Here is a 19,968-nt window from a genome sequence, read left to right on the forward strand (position 1 = left end):
TAATCATTGTGTAAATGTTATAATTATATTTTATTAAAAAAAAAAAAAAAAGCACCCACAGCCTCTAGATTCCTTTTTACTGATTTAGATCAAATCCTGGTACCAGAGGCGTAACTAGAAACCACAGGGCCCAGGTGCAAGAATCTCTGATTCTGCAACGTTCTACACTGTGATGCTTAATTTAATTAATACAGGATCTCATTTATATTTCTCTCCACAATTGGATACCGAAAAGGAGATGATAGGCTTTCAATAGGTATTGTCCCTGGATTGCAAAACAACACAAATTTGCTAACAAAGTCTTAAATGATAGATTACAGTGTTTTGTCTACTTTAGAAACATTTACTCTTGAATAGTTCAAACATAGATCACTCTTTTTTTTTTAGGGACAAGAGAAATGTTATAATATAGAGCTGTAGAAAAAGTATTAACCCCTTGGCTGAGAGGTCTACAAAGCCTTGAGTTTTTGATGAACTGTCACATGAAGAGATGACCAGTTACAGAAGATTTTGAAACAAATACAAAAAAATTATATAAACACATATCAGCTGTATTAAGGCAAAAAATGGCTTATAAAAAAAAAAAAAAAAAAAAAAAAAAAAATTGTATATAGTCTTAAAGGGACATGAAACACAAAAATATCTTTCATTATTCAGATAGAGCATACAACTTTAAACAACTTTTCAGTTCACTCCTATCATCTAGTTTGCTTTTTTCTCTTGGTACCCTTTGTTAAAAAGCATACATATGTAGGCTCAGGAGCTTGGAGCTTGTTGTATACCTCTTGTCATTGGCTTAACAATTGTGTTCATCTAGCTCTCAGTAGTGCCATGTGAATCCTTCAATAAAGGATAAAAAGAGAATGGAAAAAAATGATAATTGAAGTAAATTAGAAAGAAGCTTAAAAATGTCTTAATCATGAAAAAATGGGGTTTCATGTCACTTTAAGCTGCCTTGTACATCATTTAAAGGGACATTCCAGCCAAAATTGGAAGTTTAATTTAACAAGATATAAATGTCTATGGTTCTCCATCATACAGTCTTTAGCACTCCCAGATCAACAGACTTCAGATTTGTAACCCAGTATGATTTTCTACCTGTAACAAATGCTGCTTCACCATATACAGTATGTAAAGAGAAATGGACGCTTTTCATGTGGCGCTTAACAAATGTTCTATTACTGCAGTAAAACAAACAGGCAATAAATGAGATGTATAACTCCTGCCAACATACACAGTGTTTGAAAGCAGATTGTCAAAAACAATTACACATCAGTAGCTTAAACTTTAATTATCAGAAAAACACTGGCTGGGAATGTTACATGGCTGTGCTTGCAGTACACACTGCAAAGGGGAGAGGTGAGGCTATGAGCTGTCAGCTAAAGACCACGGCTAGGTCATTTTTACCACAGCCCATTGTCAAAGAACCATGGTGCCAAGGAGTGTGCGATTTGTAAATGTTACCTGTTAATAGGGATAGCAAATAAAAAATCACACGTCATTGGTTAAGATATACACTTTCTGTGGCAACAGCTCCTACTGAGCATGTGCAAGAGATTACAGTGTATAGTCTGTGATTGGCTGGTAGCTGAAAATTGAAGTAAATTGGGCTAGAAAATTGAAGTAAATTGGGAAATTTGCAGACATGTGCAACACTAAAAAATGTGTTTAGTTTTGGGGGACGTGTCCGAACAGCGATCCGGAGCAGTCGCATTTTCCCAGAGATCCTGTTGAATCCTTAACATTCTGCCGGTTATCTGAGGAATCCCACAGTGATAAACATAATTTATTATATACATTGCTACACTGCTCAGAGGAGCTTAAAAAACTTTGCTGTATCTATGAAACCAGAGCTCGGCATCGGACAGTTGAGGCCTAAAGTGGCATCTTCTAAATAGGCGGCGCCACCCCCCACCGAGGGTTTTTACCTACACTGGTCATATTAATATCACCCTTCAACAGCTCTCTCTAACCTCGCATTACACGAACAAGGCCACTGCACCTAAATAAGTAAAGAATGGAACTCTGAGTAATATGAAACCAAGCAACTTTGAAAGAAAATGGCAACCATAGGAGAAGTGGACATATTGGCCCACTTGAATACGCAGTTTGCAAAACTTGAGATGCTTATGAAATCACTGTAAGAGAGAGCTCCATTTGACACCCTGATGCATAAGCTATGCACAAACAGTATAATACCTACAAATGCAGAAGAAGCACTAAAATCTGATACTCAAATTGGCGCCAAAATACCCGAGTACAGGGTCTCTAAGTTTAACCCGCAACAGAGGCCTACAGCACTTACACCTGCTGCTTTACTGACCAGGAAATTGCATTGCACTAAAGAAAGCATACTTAGCCTAACCACCTTACCTGGTAATGAAATTAGCCACTTCAAGGAACGTCCAAGAGGTAGTGACCAACGCATGGACATGCTGACATTGGTCGCTACTGGAGAGCAACATCAATCTTCACAGGCAATTCAGTGTTCGGCGCAGAATATGTTTTCAAGGGGGTTTGAGGGGGACCCCTGGATAAATATGAATGTTAAACCGCCAATCCTTCTGAATAACATCATTTCGATAGTCAGCATCATTGAGACATCTAAGATAAAGCTCCCAGACCCAGATGGACTACGTGACACCAAAGCCTTTGCGGACCCACAGCAAACTGAAATGTACACCCGTCCTTTTAATCAAATGTCATGGCTCGCTCAGCCTCTAAATAAGGCGCTGCTGACTACCTCCAAGAATTATCTCTTAGTTCAGACAGGCACGGGTGACTGATAATTAATACGCGCAAATGTATCTGTTGTCATTTTAACCTTGCCTTGCTGAAAGGTGGTAAGCGCAAAATGTTTATGTACCACTATTCTGAATTGTGCTTTGCTTCGCACGCTGTGCAGCTCGTTAGTTCTCTTTATTTCTTTTTCTTAGATATATATAAAAATAAACAGAGACATGTAATGCTCTCTATAATTATTGCAATGTCTTAAAAATATATCACACATTAAATAACGGAATCTACTTAGTATTGTAATGAAAGGCTCTGCTATCACACCATTAATCTTCCCTGTGTGGCCCGCGGCCGGAGCTGCGGAGAGGAAGGCAGCATAATATAATTCCTAAGAGTTAAGATGAACAGCTATAACCTCCCCAATGGCTGCATAAAATACTATTTACTTTGAGCTTTCCCTTATTACACTAGTTAGCGATACTCTCCTATCAGTAGATCCTAGCTACTCTAAAATGTATGAAAACATTGCCTCCTAAAACATATCATTTAGATAGAGACACTTGTTTGTTTTGAGAATGATGTATCCTAGCCTTTTTTCTTTTTTACACATATTACGCCACTCCATAACTTAATACTGGCATGAATATGGTGGTATAAAGAGTATTCATTATAATATCAAATGTTAGATCAATGTAGGTCTTTCTGTTACACTTTGCTATTATCACTAAGTTCTAAATCCATATAACCCCAATACAATGTATGGTATTTTTATAACTGCTAGATCAAATATCCAGAATTTTGTATGTATAACATTGTCATATGCTGAATGAGTAACGCTCACATACAATAACCAAATATATGTAAATCTTTTTGCAACAAATAAGATGTGTATAATATAATTTATACTCTGCTGTGTAACCTCACGTAGTTTCAATAAAGCTTATTTTGAAGAAAAAAAAAATTGTTTAGTTTTCATTAGTTGAATAAATAATTGTTCAAATCAGCCAATAGGATTTAAGCAACTCTCATCTTATTGGCTGATTTAAAATTTTCAGCCAATAGGAATGCAACGATACCCCAATATAAAAGGAGTACCTTGCATTGAATCCTCACTGTGCGGCGGACAATCGCATGAAGAGAACCTCCACTTCGGACTGATGGACCTCCGCCTCCGTGCATCCACTGACTACTCTGCCTCCAACTGGGATGAAGATAGAAGATGCCAGTCCCGCAAAGGATGCAGATGGAGCCGCCTGGATGAAGATACTTCACTGCTGGGATGAAGATCTTTTGCCGGACTTCAGGAACTGTGAGTACCGATTTTGGGGTTAGTGTTAGTTTTTTTTTGGGGTGTATTTTTTTTTAGATTAGGGCTTTTTTATTTTTAATGAGCTGTAAAAGAGCTGAATGACCTTTGAAGGGCAATGCCCATACAAATGCCCTTTTTGGGGCAATTGGTAGATTAGTTTTTTGTTTGTAAGGTTTTATTTATTTTGGGGGTTTGTAATGTTAGTGGTATTTGTTTAATTTTTTTTTATGGCAAAAGAGAGCAGCTTTAGGGCATTGTTGTACAAAAAGGCCCTTTTAAGGGCTATTGGTAGTTTATTATGGGATGGTTTTTTTTTATATGGGGTATTAGAATAGGAATAATTTTTATTGTTTTGGATCATTTTGTTTGTTATTTTTTGTAGTTATAGTGTATTATTTTTAGTAATAGTAGTTTTATTATTTTTAGTAATGTTAGGTTTTATTATTTTTAGTAATGTTAGGTTTTTAATTTTTGGTATTGTTAGATTTTTTAAACACATAATGTTCTTTTTTTTTCTTAGTTTAAACTTAGGTTTTATTTTTATTTCACAGGTAAGTTTGTATTTATTTTAATTAGGTAGTTAGTAAATAGTAATATTGTAACTAGCTTAAGTTTTATTTTTATTTCACAGTTAATTCTGTATTTATTTTTAAATAGGTAGTTAGTTAATAATTGTAACTTTACTTTAGGTATATTTTAATTTTGTTAAAATTAGGGGGGTGTTAGGTATAGGGTTAATAATTTAATTTAGCTAGTTGCAATATGGGGGGATGGTGGTTTAGAAGTTATTTTATTTAGTGTTTGCGATGTGAGGGGGCAGCGTTTTAGGTGTGGGGGGGGCGGTTTATAGGTTTAGTTAGTGTTGGCGATGTCGGGGAACGGCGGTTTAGAAGTTAATAGGTTTAGTGTCAGCGATGTCGGTGAATGGTGGTTTAGAGGTTAATAGGTTCCGTTAGTGTCGGCAATGTCGGGGAACGGTGGTTTAGAGTTTAATAGGTTTAGTTAGTTTTGGCGATGTGGGGGAAACTGCAGATAGATTAGAACAATGAAAAATTCAGAATATGAATAAAGAATGGATCCGAAAATTACGAAACTAATTTATTTGTTTTTGGAATTTTCGTTATGGTGCCGATACGGAAATTCAGATTCATCTGAATCTCCAAATCGGCCAAAATTTGTACGAAAAAATGGAATTCGGGCCGCAATGAATTGCACTTCTAGAAATTTGTCAGAACAAAATATGCAGCCCATCTAAAAACATAATTTATGTAAGAACTTACCTGATAAATTCATTTCTTTCATATTAGCAAGAGTCCATGAGCTAGTGACGTATGGGATATACATTCCTACCAGGAGGGGCAAAGTTTCCCAAACCTCAAAATGCCTATAAATACACCCCTCACCACACCCACAATTCAGTTTAACGAATAGCCAAGAAGTGGGGTGATAAAAAAGTGCGAAAGCATATAAAATAAGGAATTGGAATAATTGTGCTTTATACAAAAATCATAACCACCACAAAAAAAGGGCGGGCCTCATGGACTCTTGCTAATATGAAAGAAATGAATTTATCAGGTAAGTTCTTACATAAATTATGTTTTCTTTCATGTAATTAGCAAGAGTCCATGAGCTAGTGACGTATGGGATAATGATTACCCAAGATGTGGATCTTTCCACGCAAGAGTCACTAGAGAGGGAGGGATAAAATAAAGACAGCCAATTCCTGCTGAAAATAATCCACACCCAAAATAAAGTTTAAAGAAAAACATAAGCAGAAGATTCAAACTGAAACCGCTGCCTGAAGTACTTTTCTACCAAAAACTGCTTCAGAAGAAGAAAATACATCAAAATGGTAGAATTTAGTAAAAGTATGCAAAGAGGACCAAGTTGCTGCTTTGCAAATCTGATCAATCGAAGCTTCATTCCTAAACGCCCAGGAAGTAGAAACTGACCTAGTAGAATGAGCTGTAATCCTTTGAGGCGGAGTTTTACCCGACTCAACATAGGCAAGATGAATTAAAGATTTCAACCAAGATGCCAAAGAAATGGCAGAAGCTTTCTGGCCTTTTCTAGAACCGGAAAAGATAACAAATAAACTAGAAGTCTTTCGGAAAGACTTAGTAGCTTCAACATAATATTGCAAAGCTCTAACAACATCCAAAGAATGCAACGATTTCTCCTTAGAATTCTTAGGATTAGGACATAATGAAGGAACCACAATTTCTCTACTAATGTTGTTGGAATTCACAACTTTAGGTAAAAATTCAAAAGAAGTTCGCAACACTGCCTTATCCTGATGAAAAATCAGAAAAGGAGACTCACAAGAAAGAGCAGATAATTCAGAAACTCTTCTGGCAGAAGAGATTGCCAAAAGGAACAAAACTTTCCAAGAAAGTAATTTAATGTCCGAAGAATGCATAGGTTCAAACGGAGGAGCTTGAAGAGCCCCCAGAACCAAATTCAAACTCCAAGGTGGAGAAATTGACTTAATGACAGGTTTTATACGAACCAAAGCTTGTACAAAACAATGAATATCAGGAAGATTAGCAATCTTTCTGTGAAAAAGAACAGAAAGAGCAGAGATTTGTCCTTTCAAAGAACTTGCGGATAAACCTTTATCTAAACCATCCTGAAGAAACTGTAAAATTCTCGGGATTCTAAAAGAATGCCAAGAAAAATGATGAGAAAGACACCAAGAAATATAAGTCCTCCAGACTCTATAATATATCTCTCTGGATACAGATTTACGAGCCTGTAACATAGTATTAATCACAGAGTCAGAGAAACCTCTTTGACCAAGAATCAAGCGTTCAATCTCCATACCTTTAAATTTAAGGATTTGAGATCCTGATGGAAAAAAGGACCTTGTGACAGAAGGTCTGGTCGTAGCGGAAGAGTCCACGGATGGCAAGAGGCCATCCGGACAAGATCCGCATACCAAAACCTGTGAGGCCATGCCGGAGCTACCAGCAGAACAAACGAGCATTCCTTCAGAATCTTGGAGATTACTCTTGGAAGAAGAACTAGAGGCGGAAAGATATAAGCAGGATGATACTTCCAAGGAAGTGATAATACATCCACTGCTTCCGCCTGAGGATCCCGGGATCTGGACAGATACCTGGGAAGTTTCTTGTTTAGATGAGACGCCATCAGATCTATTTCTGGAAGCTCCCACATTTGAACAATCTGAAGAAATACCTCTGGGTGAAGAGACCATTCGCCCGGATGCAACGTTTGGCGACTGAGATAATCCGCTTCCCAATTGTCTATACCTGGGATATGAACCGCAGAGATTAGACAGGAGCTGGATTCCGCCCAAACCAGAATTCAAGATACTTCTTTCATAGCCAGAGGACTGTGAGTCCCTCCTTGATGATTGATGTATGCCACAGTTGTGACATTGTCTGTCTGAAAGCAAATGAACGATTCTCTCTTCAGAAGAGGCCAAAACTGAAGAGCTCTGAAAATTGCACGGAGTTCCAAAATATTGATCGGTAATCTCACCTCCTGAGATTCCCAAACTCCTTGTGCCGTCAGAGATCCCCACACAGCTCCCCAACCTGTGAGACTTGCATGTGTTGAAATTACAGTCCAGGTCGGAAGCACAAAAGAAGAACCCTGAATTAAACGATGGTGATCTGTCCACCACGTTAGAGAGTGTCGTACAATCGGTTTTAAAGATATTAATTGAGATATCTTTGTGTAATCCTTGCACCATTGATTCAGCATACAGAGCTGAAGAGGTCGCATGTGAAAACGAGCAAAGGGGATCGCGTCCGATGCAGCAGTCATAAGACCTAGAATTTCCATGCATAAGGCTACCGAAGGGAATGATTGTGACTGAAGGTTTCGACAAGCTGAAATCAATTTTAGACGTCTCTTGTCTGTTAAAGACAGAGTCATGGACACTGAATCTATCTGGAAACCCAGAAAGGTTACCCTTGTCTGAGGAATCAATGAACTTTTTGGTGAATTGATCCTCCAACCATGATCTTGAAGAAACAACACAAGTCGATTCGTATGAAATTCTGCTAAATGTAAAGACTGAGCAAGTACCAAGATATCGTCCAAATAAGGAAATACCACAATACCCTGTTCTCTGATTACAGACAGAAGGGCACCGAGAACCTTTGTAAAAATTCTTGGAGCTGTAGCTAGGCCAAACGGCAGAGCCACAAACTGGTAATGCTTGTCCAGAAAAGAGAATCTCAGGAACTGATAATCATCAGGATGAATCGGAATATGCAGATATGCATCCTGTACATCTATTGTGGACATATAATGCCCTTGCTGAACAAAAGGCAAGATAGTCCTTACAGTTACCATTTTGAACGTTGGAATTCTTACATAACGATTCAATATTTTTAGATCCAGAACTGGTCTGAAGGAATTCTCCTTCTTTGGTACAATGAAGAGATTTGAATAAAACCCCATCCCCTGTTCCAGAACTGGAACTGGCATAATTACTCCAGCCAACTCTAGATCTGAAACACAATTCAGAAATGCTTGAGCTTTCACTGGATTTACTGGGACACGGGAAAGAAAAAATCTCTTTGCAGGAGGTCTCATCTTGAAACCAATTCTGTACCCTTCTGAAACAATGTTCTGAATCCAAAGATTGTGAACAGATTTGATCCAAATTTCTTTGAAAAAAACGTAACCTGCCCCCTACCAGCTGAGCTGGAATGAGGGCCGCACCTTCATGTGGACTTAGAAGCAGGCTTTGCCTTTCTAGAAGGCTTGGATTTATTCCAGACTGGAGATGGTTTCCAAACTGAAACTGCTCCTGAGGATGAAGGATCAGGCTTTTGTTCTTTGTTGAAACGAAAGGAACGAAAACGATTATTAGCCCTGTTTTTACCCTTAGATTTTTTATCCTGTGGTAAAAAAGTTCCTTTTCCACCAGTAACAGTTGAGATAATAGAATCCAACTGAGAACCAAATGATTTGTTACCCTGGAAAGAAATGGAAAGTAGAGTTGATTTAGAAGCCATATCAGCATTCCAAGTTTTAAGCCAAAAAGCTCTTCTAGCTAAAATAGCTAGAGACATAAACCTGACATCAACTCTGATAATATCAAAAATGGCATCACAGATAAAATTATTAGCATGCTGAAGAAGAATAATAATATTATGAGAATCATGATCTGTTACTTGTTGCGCTAAAGTCTCCAACCAAAAAGTTGAAGCTGCAGCAACATCAGCCAATGATATAGCAGGTCTAAGAAGATTACCTGAACACAGATAAGCTTTTCTTAGAAAGGATTCAATTTTCATATCTAAAGGATCCTTAAACGAAGTACCATCTGACGTAGGAATAGTAGTACGTTTAGCAAGGGTAGAAATAGCCCCATCAACTTTAGGGATTTTGTCCCAAAATTCTAATCTGTCAGACGGCACAGGATATAATTGCTTAAAACGTTTAGAAGGAGTAAATGAATTACCCAATTTATCCCATTCTCTGGAAATTACTTCAGAAATAGCATTAGGAACAGGAAAAACTTCTGGAATAGCCACAGGAGATTTAAATACCTTATCTAAACGTTTAGAATTAGTATCAAGAGGACCAGAATCCTCTATTTCTAAAGCAATTAGTACTTCTTTAAGTAAAGAACGAATAAATTCCATTTTAAATAAATATGAAGATTTATCAGCATCAATCTCTGAGACAGAATCCTCTGAACCAGAAGAGTCATCAGAATCAGAATGATGATGTTCATTTAAAAATTCATCTGTAGAGAGAGAAGTTTTAAAAGATTTTTTATGTTTACTAGAAGGAGAAATAACAGACATAGCCTTCTTAATGGATTCAGAAACAAAATCTCTTATGTTATCAGGAACATTCTGCACCTTAGATGTTGAAGGAACTGCAACAGGCAATGGTACATTACTAAAGGAAATATTATCTGCATTAACAAGTTTGTCATGACAATTAGTACAAACAACAGCCGGAGGAATAGCTACCAAAAGTTTACAGCAGATACACTTAGCTTTGGTAGTTCCAGCACTAGACAGCGATTTTCCTGAAGTATCTTCTGACTCAGATGCAACGTGAGACATCTTGCAATATGTAAGAGAAAAAACAACATATAAAGCAAAATTGAACAAATTCCTTAAATGACAGTTTCAGGAATGGGAAAAAATGCCAATAAACAAGCTTCTAGTAACCAGAAGCAAAGAAAAAATGAGACTGAAATAATGTGGAGACAAAAGCGACGCCCAAATTTTTTAGCGCCAAATAAGACGCCCACATTATTTGGCGCCTAAATGCTTTTGGCGCCAAAAATGACGCCACATCCGGAACGCCGACATTTTTGGCGCAAAAGGACGTCAAAAAAATGACGCAACTTCCGGCGACACGTATGACGCCGGAAACAGAAAAGATTTTTTGCGCCAAAAAAGTCCATGCCAAGAATGATGCAATAAAATGAAGCATTTTCAGCCCCCGCGAGCCTAACAGCCCACAGGGAAAAAGAGTCAAATTTTTTAAGGTAAGAAAAAATGATTGATTCAAATGCATTATCCCAAATATGAAACTGACTGTCTGAAAATAAGGAATGTTGAACATCCTGAGTCAAGGCAAATAAATGTTTGAATACATATATTTAGAACTTTATAAATAAAGTGCCCAACCATAGCTTAGAGTGTCACAAAAAATAAGATTTACTTACCCCAGGACACTCATCTACATGTTTGTAGAAAGCCAAACCAGTACTGAAACGAAAATCAGCAGAGGCAATGGTATATAAATAAGAGTATATTGTCGATCTGAAAAGGGAGGTAAGAGATGAATCTCTACGACCGATAACAGAGAACCTATGAAATAGACCCCGTAGAAGGAGATCACTGCATTCAAATAGGCAATACTCTCCTCACATCCCTCTGACATTCACTGCACGCTGAGAGGAAAACCGGGCTCCAACTTGCTGCGGAGCGCATATCAACGTAGAATCTAGCACAAACTTACTTCACCACCTCCATAGGAGGCAAAGTTTGTAAAACTGAATTGTGGGTGTGGTGAGGGGTGTATTTATAGGCATTTTGAGGTTTGGGAAACTTTGCCCCTCCTGGTAGGAATGTATATCCCATACGTCACTAGCTCATGGACTCTTGCTAATTACATGAAAGAAATTAAGAGTAATTGTCTTTATTATGCCTTTGCTGATTATTTATTTCTAATCATTGTGTAAATGTTATAATTATATTTTATTAAAAAAAAAAAAAAAAAGCACCCACAGCCTCTAGATTCCTTTTTACTGATTTAGATCAAATCCTGGTACCAGAGGCGTAACTAGAAACCACAGGGCCCAGGTGCAAGAATCTCTGATTCTGCAACGTTCTACACTGTGATGCTTAATTTAATTAATACAGGATCTCATTTATATTTCTCTCCACAATTGGATACCGAAAAGGAGATGATAGGCTTTCAATAGGTATTGTCCCTGGATTGCAAAACAACACAAATTTGCTAACAAAGTCTTAAATGATAGATTACAGTGTTTTGTCTACTTTAGAAACATTTACTCTTGAATAGTTCAAACATAGATCACTCTTTTTTTTTTTAGGGACAAGAGAAATGTTATAATATAGAGCTGTAGAAAAAGTATTAACCCCTTGGCTGAGAGGTCTACAAAGCCTTGAGTTTTTGATGAACTGTCACATGAAGAGATGACCAGTTACAGAAGATTTTGAAACAAATACAAAAAAATGATATAAACACATATCAGCTGTATTAAGGCAAAAAATGGCTTATAAAAAAAAAAAAAAAAAAAAAATTGTATATAGTCTTAAAGGGACATGAAACACAAAAATATCTTTCATTATTCAGATAGAGCATACAACTTTAAACAACTTTTCAGTTCACTCCTATCATCTAGTTTGCTTTTTTCTCTTGGTACCCTTTGTTAAAAAGCATACATATGTAGGCTCAGGAGCTTGGAGCTTGTTGTATACCTCTTGTCATTGGCTTAACAATTGTGTTCATCTAGCTCTCAGTAGTGCCATGTGAATCCTTCAATAAAGGATAAAAAGAGAATGGAAAAAAATGATAATTGAAGTAAATTAGAAAGAAGCTTAAAAATGTCTTAATCATGAAAAAATGGGGTTTCATGTCACTTTAAGCTGCCTTGTACATCATTTAAAGGGACATTCCAGCCAAAATTGGAATCCACATGGATGCATTTCAGTTTTGAATAGAAGCATTTTGTAATAAACCTGTATTAGCAAAAATACTTCTAATAAAAGCTATAGCGGTTTCAAAAGTGTATTTAAGTATGCACCGTGCACCAGCATTCTAAGCACTGCACTTACTCAGAGAGCTTAACGTGCTTGTACCATCTGGTAATGACTATTAACTGTTGACAAGATACAAGCCCCACTGGCTCTTTGAGCAGCTACACTATTTAAAATAATGGTGCACTGATAATATCTATGCTTCACATGCACGTGCAGAGAAAAATGTTTACACTAAAACAGTGATAACTTTTACTAAAAGCATTGTGTATTGCAACTATGTTTCTATTCAAATATGTAATTCATCTTTGTGCATTTAAAATGTTGAGCAGAATGTCCCTTTAATTTGTAATTACATATATATTTGATATAATTAGCTTTATAAGTGACACCTGCAGAGCAGCCCTCTTAGTTCTTAAATGATTAGCACAGATAAGAAGTTTCTCGTTAACTTGGAGAGCTTTGCTGTCAGAGGCTATTGATTCTCGGACGCGCTTCTGCACTTCGCAAGCCTATGCGGTGAATCCTTCTCACATAATGTCCATTTTGTTCTACTCCAAAGCCATTATCCTCTATTTCCGTTTCATGAGAGATGGCAAAATTGAGCTACAATCAGCTCAAGCAGATCCAAGGATGATTTCCAACCAGGTAATGACTATAATGTCATTTTCATCATTACAGACAAAGAAGCATTATCTTCCAGAATTAGACCTTTTATTCGGTTTTGCTTGTTACCTGATTTCCTGCTACTTTTTAAAGGGATATTGACAGCAGCGCTGCACGACCAGAGGGAATAATATAATGGCAATGTGCCAGAGCAAGATTAACCCATTAATCGTCACAAACAGGGTCTCTGTGCACAGTATCCTACTGCAATATCATTGCTATGAGACCGCCAAGCATAATCTCTGTGCTAAAATGTTACAGTGAAAAATCTCAGCACAAGTGAATATTTTGGCAGCCTACAATTTGAGTTAACCTTTACAAAGCAATGCACCACAGCGTTAACTGGCATGCAGACAGTTAATGGGGGTCTGTCCCCACACTTTGTAGAGATGTCGCTGCAACCGTATTTATCTAGACTAATGATGAACCCACACTTTACCCCACTGCACAACCTACTTACATGTAAACAACAATTACTTATTTTTTATATGACATCAATAATGCATTTTTAGTAAGGAAATTAAGTTCTACCTTGTTTAAATAGATAGATAATGCCCATTCCCCAGTTTTGCAAAACCAACACAGTTATATTAAAGGGACACTTTCGTGATTTATGAAATTTTAAGCAAATTTCGAATTTACTCCTATTATCAAATTTTATTAATTCTCTTGGTATCTTTATTTGAAATGCAAGAATGTAAGTTTAGATGCCGGCCCATTTTTGGTGAACAACCTGGGTTGTCCTTGCTGATTGGTGGATAAATTCATCCACCAATAAAAAAGTGCTGTCCAGAGTACTGAAACCAAAAAAAAAAGCTTAGATGCCTTCTTTTTCAAATAATGATAGCAAGAGAATGAAGAAAAATTGATAATAGGAGTAAATTAGAAAGTTGCTTAAAATTGCATGCTCTTTCTGAATTACAAAAGAAAAAATTTGGGTTCAGTGTCCCTTTAATATACTTTTTACAAACTTGCCAAACATTCCAATATTATCTATATGGCACACATGAACTAGAACTGCCTGGCTGTGAAAAGCAAATAAAACGCACTGAGATAAGAGGCGACCAGTAGGGGCTTAGAAACAGGCAGAGGTTTAGACGTTATAAAGTATATTAAAGGGACACTGAACCCAAATTTTAGCTTTCAATATTAAGATAGAGCAGCAATTTTAAGCAACTTTCTAATTTACTCCTATTATCAATTTTTCTTCATTCTCTAGCTATCTTTATTTGAAACGCAGGAATGTAAGTTTAGAAGCCGGACAATTTTTGGTTTGCAACCTGGGTTGTGCTTGCTGATTAGTGGCTAAATGCTGTCCAGGGTCTGAACCAAAAATTGGCTGGCTCCTTAGCTTAGATGCCTTCTTTTTCAAATAAAGATAGCTAGAGAACGAAGAAAATTTGATAATAGGAGTAAATTAGAAAGTTGCTTAAAATGACATGCTCTATCTGAATCATGAAAGAAAAAAAAATGGGTTTAGTGTCCCTTTAATATTACAATCTTGGTTGTGCAAAGCTGGGGAATGGGTTGTAAAGACTATCTTTTTAAACAATAAAAAATACAAGTAGACTATCCCTTTAATTACTAGCAGTACACGGGTACACTCTCCAATCTAGTGTCACAAAATAACTAAATATAATTTACAAACCCCCAGCAAAATTACACATTCACCAGTATAAAAAATCCCCAACTAAATATAAATATTTAAGAATTGCTTAACTTATTGAATTGCTCACATTTATTATAGTTCTGATGACTTTTAGTCTCTCCTGGGGACTAGATTTTGTATAACATAATAGTTTGCTTTATTACCATCTTATATATATATTGATGTAAAAAAAGAAATACAAATAATCATGTTATTATATTCATATAAGTTAATCAGGAAAAAGTGACATAAACGTCTATACACAAGTGTATCACATATATGTGTTTCATACCATTGGTGCACCTTGATGGCCAATAATTCCCGGTCTGGGTCCCAAATCCTTTTTCTCCATAATGCATGGCGAGGAGATGGTTAGTGGGACCAGATAAAGCGCTATTACCACAGCTAAGTATGCGATGATTATAAAAATCTGAAACACTTAATTAAAAAAATAAAAATGTATTAGCACATTATAGTAGAACCTTATTTTAAAGCAACATTTTACTCAGATGCTAAATCACTAGAAGTGATGCTGCATAGATGTAAAAACCTGACTAGAAAAGATCACATGAGCATGTATACGGTACATCAATCTTTATACAAAATCTCCGATAAAGATATAGAAAGGTCAAAACTGAAATGTGCACGGTACATTTAAAGGGACAGTAAACCTTAAAAAAAATGTTATATAATTCTGCACACAGTGCAGAATTATATAACATTACATTAGCCAAACGTTTTAAATCATAATATTGCCTTTTTATTTTTAAAAAATATCGCCGTTTTACAGACCCGCTCTCTGGGCTCTGCTGAGCGGGTCTGTTGTTTTTACTGAGCGCATCGGGCCAGCTGTATAGTCACAGCCCGGCCCGACCGCGCCATTAGACACAATGCAGCTCGCTCCTGCTCTGTCTGACAGCGGGAGCGAGCTGCACTGTGTCTAATGGCGCGGTCGGGCCGGGCTGTGACTATACAGCTGGCCCGATGCGCTCAGTAAAAACAACAGACCCGCTCAGCAGAGCCCAGAGAGCGGGTCTGTAAAACGGCGATATTTTTTAAAAATAAAAAGGCAATATTATGATTTAAAATGTTTGGCTAATGTAATGTTATATAATTCTGCACTATGTGCAGAATTATATAACATTTTTTTTAAGGTTTACTGTCCCTTTAAATCTTAAACAGAAGCATTTTTGCACTATACTTTCATTAGCAGAAATACTTCTATTTATTACTGGGTTTTTCAGCAGCATATGCACATATGCTGTGCACCAGCATTCAAGCACTACACCTTCTCAGTGAGTCAGAAAAACTTTTGCTAATGGAAGTATATTGCAAAAAAAAGCTTCTATTTAAATTCGAAATGCACCCATGCACATTTCAATTTAGACAAAATTTCTATCCCTTTAAGAAAAGTGCAAATTCAGCACCAATGATGCTGATTGGCTGTGTATTTTTGTACCATACAGGTGGCTATTCTGGTAAGTTGATTTTATTTTTAAATTAAGAAAAACCTAGATACACTTCATAAAACATTTTTTATCGCAGTTGCATTAGGAATAAATCAATATTTATTTTGAGTAACGTCCACTTTAAAGGAGCAGCATACTGTAAAATTGTTTTTCCCTTAATGTTTCCAATGGCAAGTTATACCAGAAGCAGAGTATAAATTGTATGATAAAATGCTTCTTTAGGTCGTCCATTGCTGTACTTACGTCTTTGCAGAGGTTAAACTTACAGTTATATTCATGCAATAGAGCAATATTAACAAAAAGCAAAACTTTACAAAAAGAAAATGCTCTGTGTAAAAACATTGTATATGGTTGTACACAGAGCATTTTCTTTTTGTACATTTTTTATTACCTTTAAATGTATCCAGATGGTAACTTTATTGAAATTAAACTACTACTTATTTGAAAGTCAGCGCTATTGTGTTGTCATTTTATTCTGCATTTGTTGATTATTCACATCTACTGTCGTTGGACAACAAAACAAAGTCAATTCATTGCTACACTGCAGATATGTGTTGTGCATAGATACAACATTAGTTCTATCATCTAAAGCTAGTGACATTACAGCAAATTGGAACTTCAGTACTCACTGGCTTTTTCTGATCTTGCAAACTGTCCAGCAATTATCCAGGCGAGCATTGTGACTGCGGCCAGGGCTCCTATGTGCAAGAACGGAGCTGTAGCCTAAACCAATAATGGAAATAGATTTACTTTGTAGCCCATGACACACATTCCAATTCATACGTTGGCCATACAAAAATAGTATCCCTTTAAAGAAACATTAAACACTAAATAAATGCTAATTACAATGATGAAATCAAATAAAAGATTAGTCTGATAATAAAATGTAGCTGTATTTTTTAAAGTTTCATTAGTCATTTAACCCCTTCACACTGTTATAATTGACAAAATAAGTTTAAACATTTAGTTTCTGTCTATAAAACAATGGGAGCTGCCATGTTGTAACTTAGGTTACCTTCTCTGCTGTGGCCAATTAGGGACAGTTATAAATAGGTCACTAGAGTGTGCAGCCAATGGCTGTGTGGAATAGAACAGTGTTCTGCATTTCCATTTCTAACAGAAACTAAAAAGCTCGTAATTTCAGAATGAAACTGCAGGAAAAGGGGACAAAATAAATTCTGAAAGTATATTGCAGAGTTTTTTTTTTTATATACAGTTTGTCATTTTATATTACTATCTCAAATTGTTTAATGTCCCTTTAGGTTGAAACTAATACTACAGTATTGGTTTTGTACTTCCTACTAATCTTCACACACAGATAAAGACAACTGCCTCTGAAAAAGGACAGACTACTATAACACGAAAACCTTCACCGAGATTACGAGTTTTGCGATAACAGGGGTGCGTTGTTAACGAGCCTTTTTTCTCTACCGCTCCCTTAAGACAACGCTGGTATTACAGGTTTTTTTAAACCTGGCGTTAGCCGCTAAAAGGTGAGGGGAGAGCAAAATTTAGCTCCACATCTCACCTCAATACCAGCGTTGCTTAAGTCAGTGGTGAGCTGGCTAAACGTGCTCGTGCATGATATCCCCATAGGAAAGAATGGGACTGAGCTGGCTGAAAAAAACCCTAACACCTGCAAAAAAGCAGCGTTCAGCTCCTAATGCAGCCCCATTCTTTCCTATGGGGAAATTAATTTTATGTCTGCACCTAATAACCTAACATGAACCCCGAGTCTAAACACCCCTAATATTACACTTATTAACCCCTAATCTACCGTCCCCGACATTGCCGCAACCTACATTATATTATTAACCCCTAATCTGCCGCTCCGGACACTGCCACCACCTACATTATACTTATGAACCCCTAATCTGCTGCCCCCAACATCGCAGACACCTACATTATATTTATTAACCCCTAATCTGCCCCCCAACTATATTAAATTTATTAACCCCTAATCTGCCGCCGCCAACGTCGCTGCCACTATTATACATTTATTAACCCCTAAACCTAAGTCTAACCCTAACCCTAACACCCCCCTAACTTAAAACATAATTTATGCTTACCTGATAAATTCCTTTCTTCTGTTGTGTGATCAGTCCACGGGTCATCATTACTTCTGGGATATTATCTGCTCCCCTACAGGAAGTGCAAGAGGATTCACCCAGCAGAGTTGCTATATAGCTCCTCCCCTCTACGTCACCTCCAGTCATTCGACCAAAGACCAACGAGAAAGGAGAAGCCAAGGGTGTAGTGGTGACTGAATTATAATTTAAAAAATATGTACCTGCCTTAAAAAAACAGGGCGGGCCGTGGACTGATCACACAACAGAAGAAAGGAATTTATCAGGTAAGCATAAATTATGTTTTCTTCTGTTATGTGTGATCAGTCCACGGGTCATCATTACTTCTGGGATACCAATACCAAAGCAAAAGTACACGGATGACGGGAGGGATAGGCAGGCTCATTATACAGAAGGAACCACTGCCTGAAGAACCTTTCTCCCAAAAATAGCCTCCGAAGAAGCAAAAGTGTCAAATTTGTAAAATTTGGAAAAAGTATGAAGCGAAGACCAAGTTGCAGCCTTGCAAATCTGTTCAACAGAGGCCTCATTCTTAAAGGCCCAAGTGGAAGCCACAGCTCTAGTGGAATGAGCTGTAATTCTTTCAGGAGGCTGCTGTCCAGCAGTCTCATAGGCTAAACGTATTATGCTACGAAGCCAAAAAGAGAGAGAGGAAGCAGAAGCTTTTTGACCTCTCCTCTGTCCAGAATAAACGACAAACAGGGAAGAAGTTTGGCGAAAATCTTTAGTTGCCTGCAAGTAGAACTTGAGGGCACGAACTACATCCAGATTGTGTAGAAGACGTTCCTTCTTTGAAGAAGGATTTGGACACAAGGATGGAACAACAATCTCTTGATTGATATTCCTGTTAGAGACAACCTTAGGTAAGAACCCAGGTTTAGTACGCAGAACTACCTTGTCTGAGTGAAAGATCAGATAAGGAGAATCACAATGTAGGGCTGATAACTCAGAGACTCTTCGAGCCGAGGAAATAGCCATTAAAAATAGAACTTTCCAAGATAACAATTTTATATCAATGGAATGAAGGGGTTCAAACGGAACACCCTGTAAAACGTTAAGAACTAAGTTTAAACTCCATGGCGGAGCAACAGTTTTAAACACAGGCTTGATCCTAGCTAAAGCCTGACAAAAGGCCTGGATGTCTGAATTTTCTGACAGACGCCTGTGTAACAAGATGGACAGAGCTGAGATCTGTCCCTTTAATGAGCTAGCCGATAAACCCTTTTCTAAACCTTCTTGTAGAAAAGACAATATCCTAGGAATCCTAACCTTACTCCAGGAGTAATCTTTGGATTCACACCAGTATAGGTATTTACGCCATATTTTATGGTAAATCTTTCTGGTAACAGGCTTCCTAGCCTGTATCAGGGTATCAATAACCGACTCAGAAAAACCACGTTTTGATAAAATCAAGCGTTCAATTTCCAAGCAGTCAGCTTCAGAGAAGTTAGACTTTGATGTTTGAATGGACCCTGAATCAGAAGGTCCTGTCTTAGAGGTAGAGACCAAGGCGGACAGGATGACATGTCCACTAGATCTGCATACCAAGTCCTGCGCGGCCATGCAGGCGCTATTAGAATCACTGATGCTCTCTCCTGTTTGATTTTGGCAATCAATCGAGGAAGCAGCGGGAAGGGTGGAAACACATAAGCCATCCTGAAGTTCCAAGGTGCTGTCAAAGCATCTATCAGAAACGCTCCCGGATCCCTGGATCTGGATCCGTAGCGAGGAAGTTTGGCGTTCTGGCGAGACGCCATGAGATCTATCTCTGGTTTGCCCCAACGTCGAAGTATTTGGGCAAAGACCTCCGGATGAAGTTCCC

The 19,968-nt window shown here is 37.4% G+C and overlaps 1 protein-coding gene across 4 annotated transcripts in view; it reads right to left on the minus strand.

The window, feature by feature from the left end:
* The window catches only part of GDPD5 (glycerophosphodiester phosphodiesterase domain containing 5), a 903,012-nt gene that overhangs the window by 178,219 nt on the left and 704,825 nt on the right, over positions 1-19,968 (minus strand). For all 4 annotated transcript variants that reach the window (XM_053708705.1, XM_053708706.1, XM_053708707.1 and 1 more), the window contains 2 exons: positions 16,689-16,782; positions 14,883-15,028 (listed from right to left, as the gene is read on the minus strand). In XM_053708705.1, coding sequence (XP_053564680.1) covers positions 14,883-15,028; positions 16,689-16,782 — 240 coding nt within the window. The remainder of the gene's footprint in view (positions 1-14,882; positions 15,029-16,688; positions 16,783-19,968) is intronic.

This window comes from Bombina bombina, chromosome 3 (genome assembly GCF_027579735.1).
Source record: "Bombina bombina isolate aBomBom1 chromosome 3, aBomBom1.pri, whole genome shotgun sequence".
NCBI classification, from domain to species: domain Eukaryota; kingdom Metazoa; phylum Chordata; class Amphibia; order Anura; family Bombinatoridae; genus Bombina; species Bombina bombina.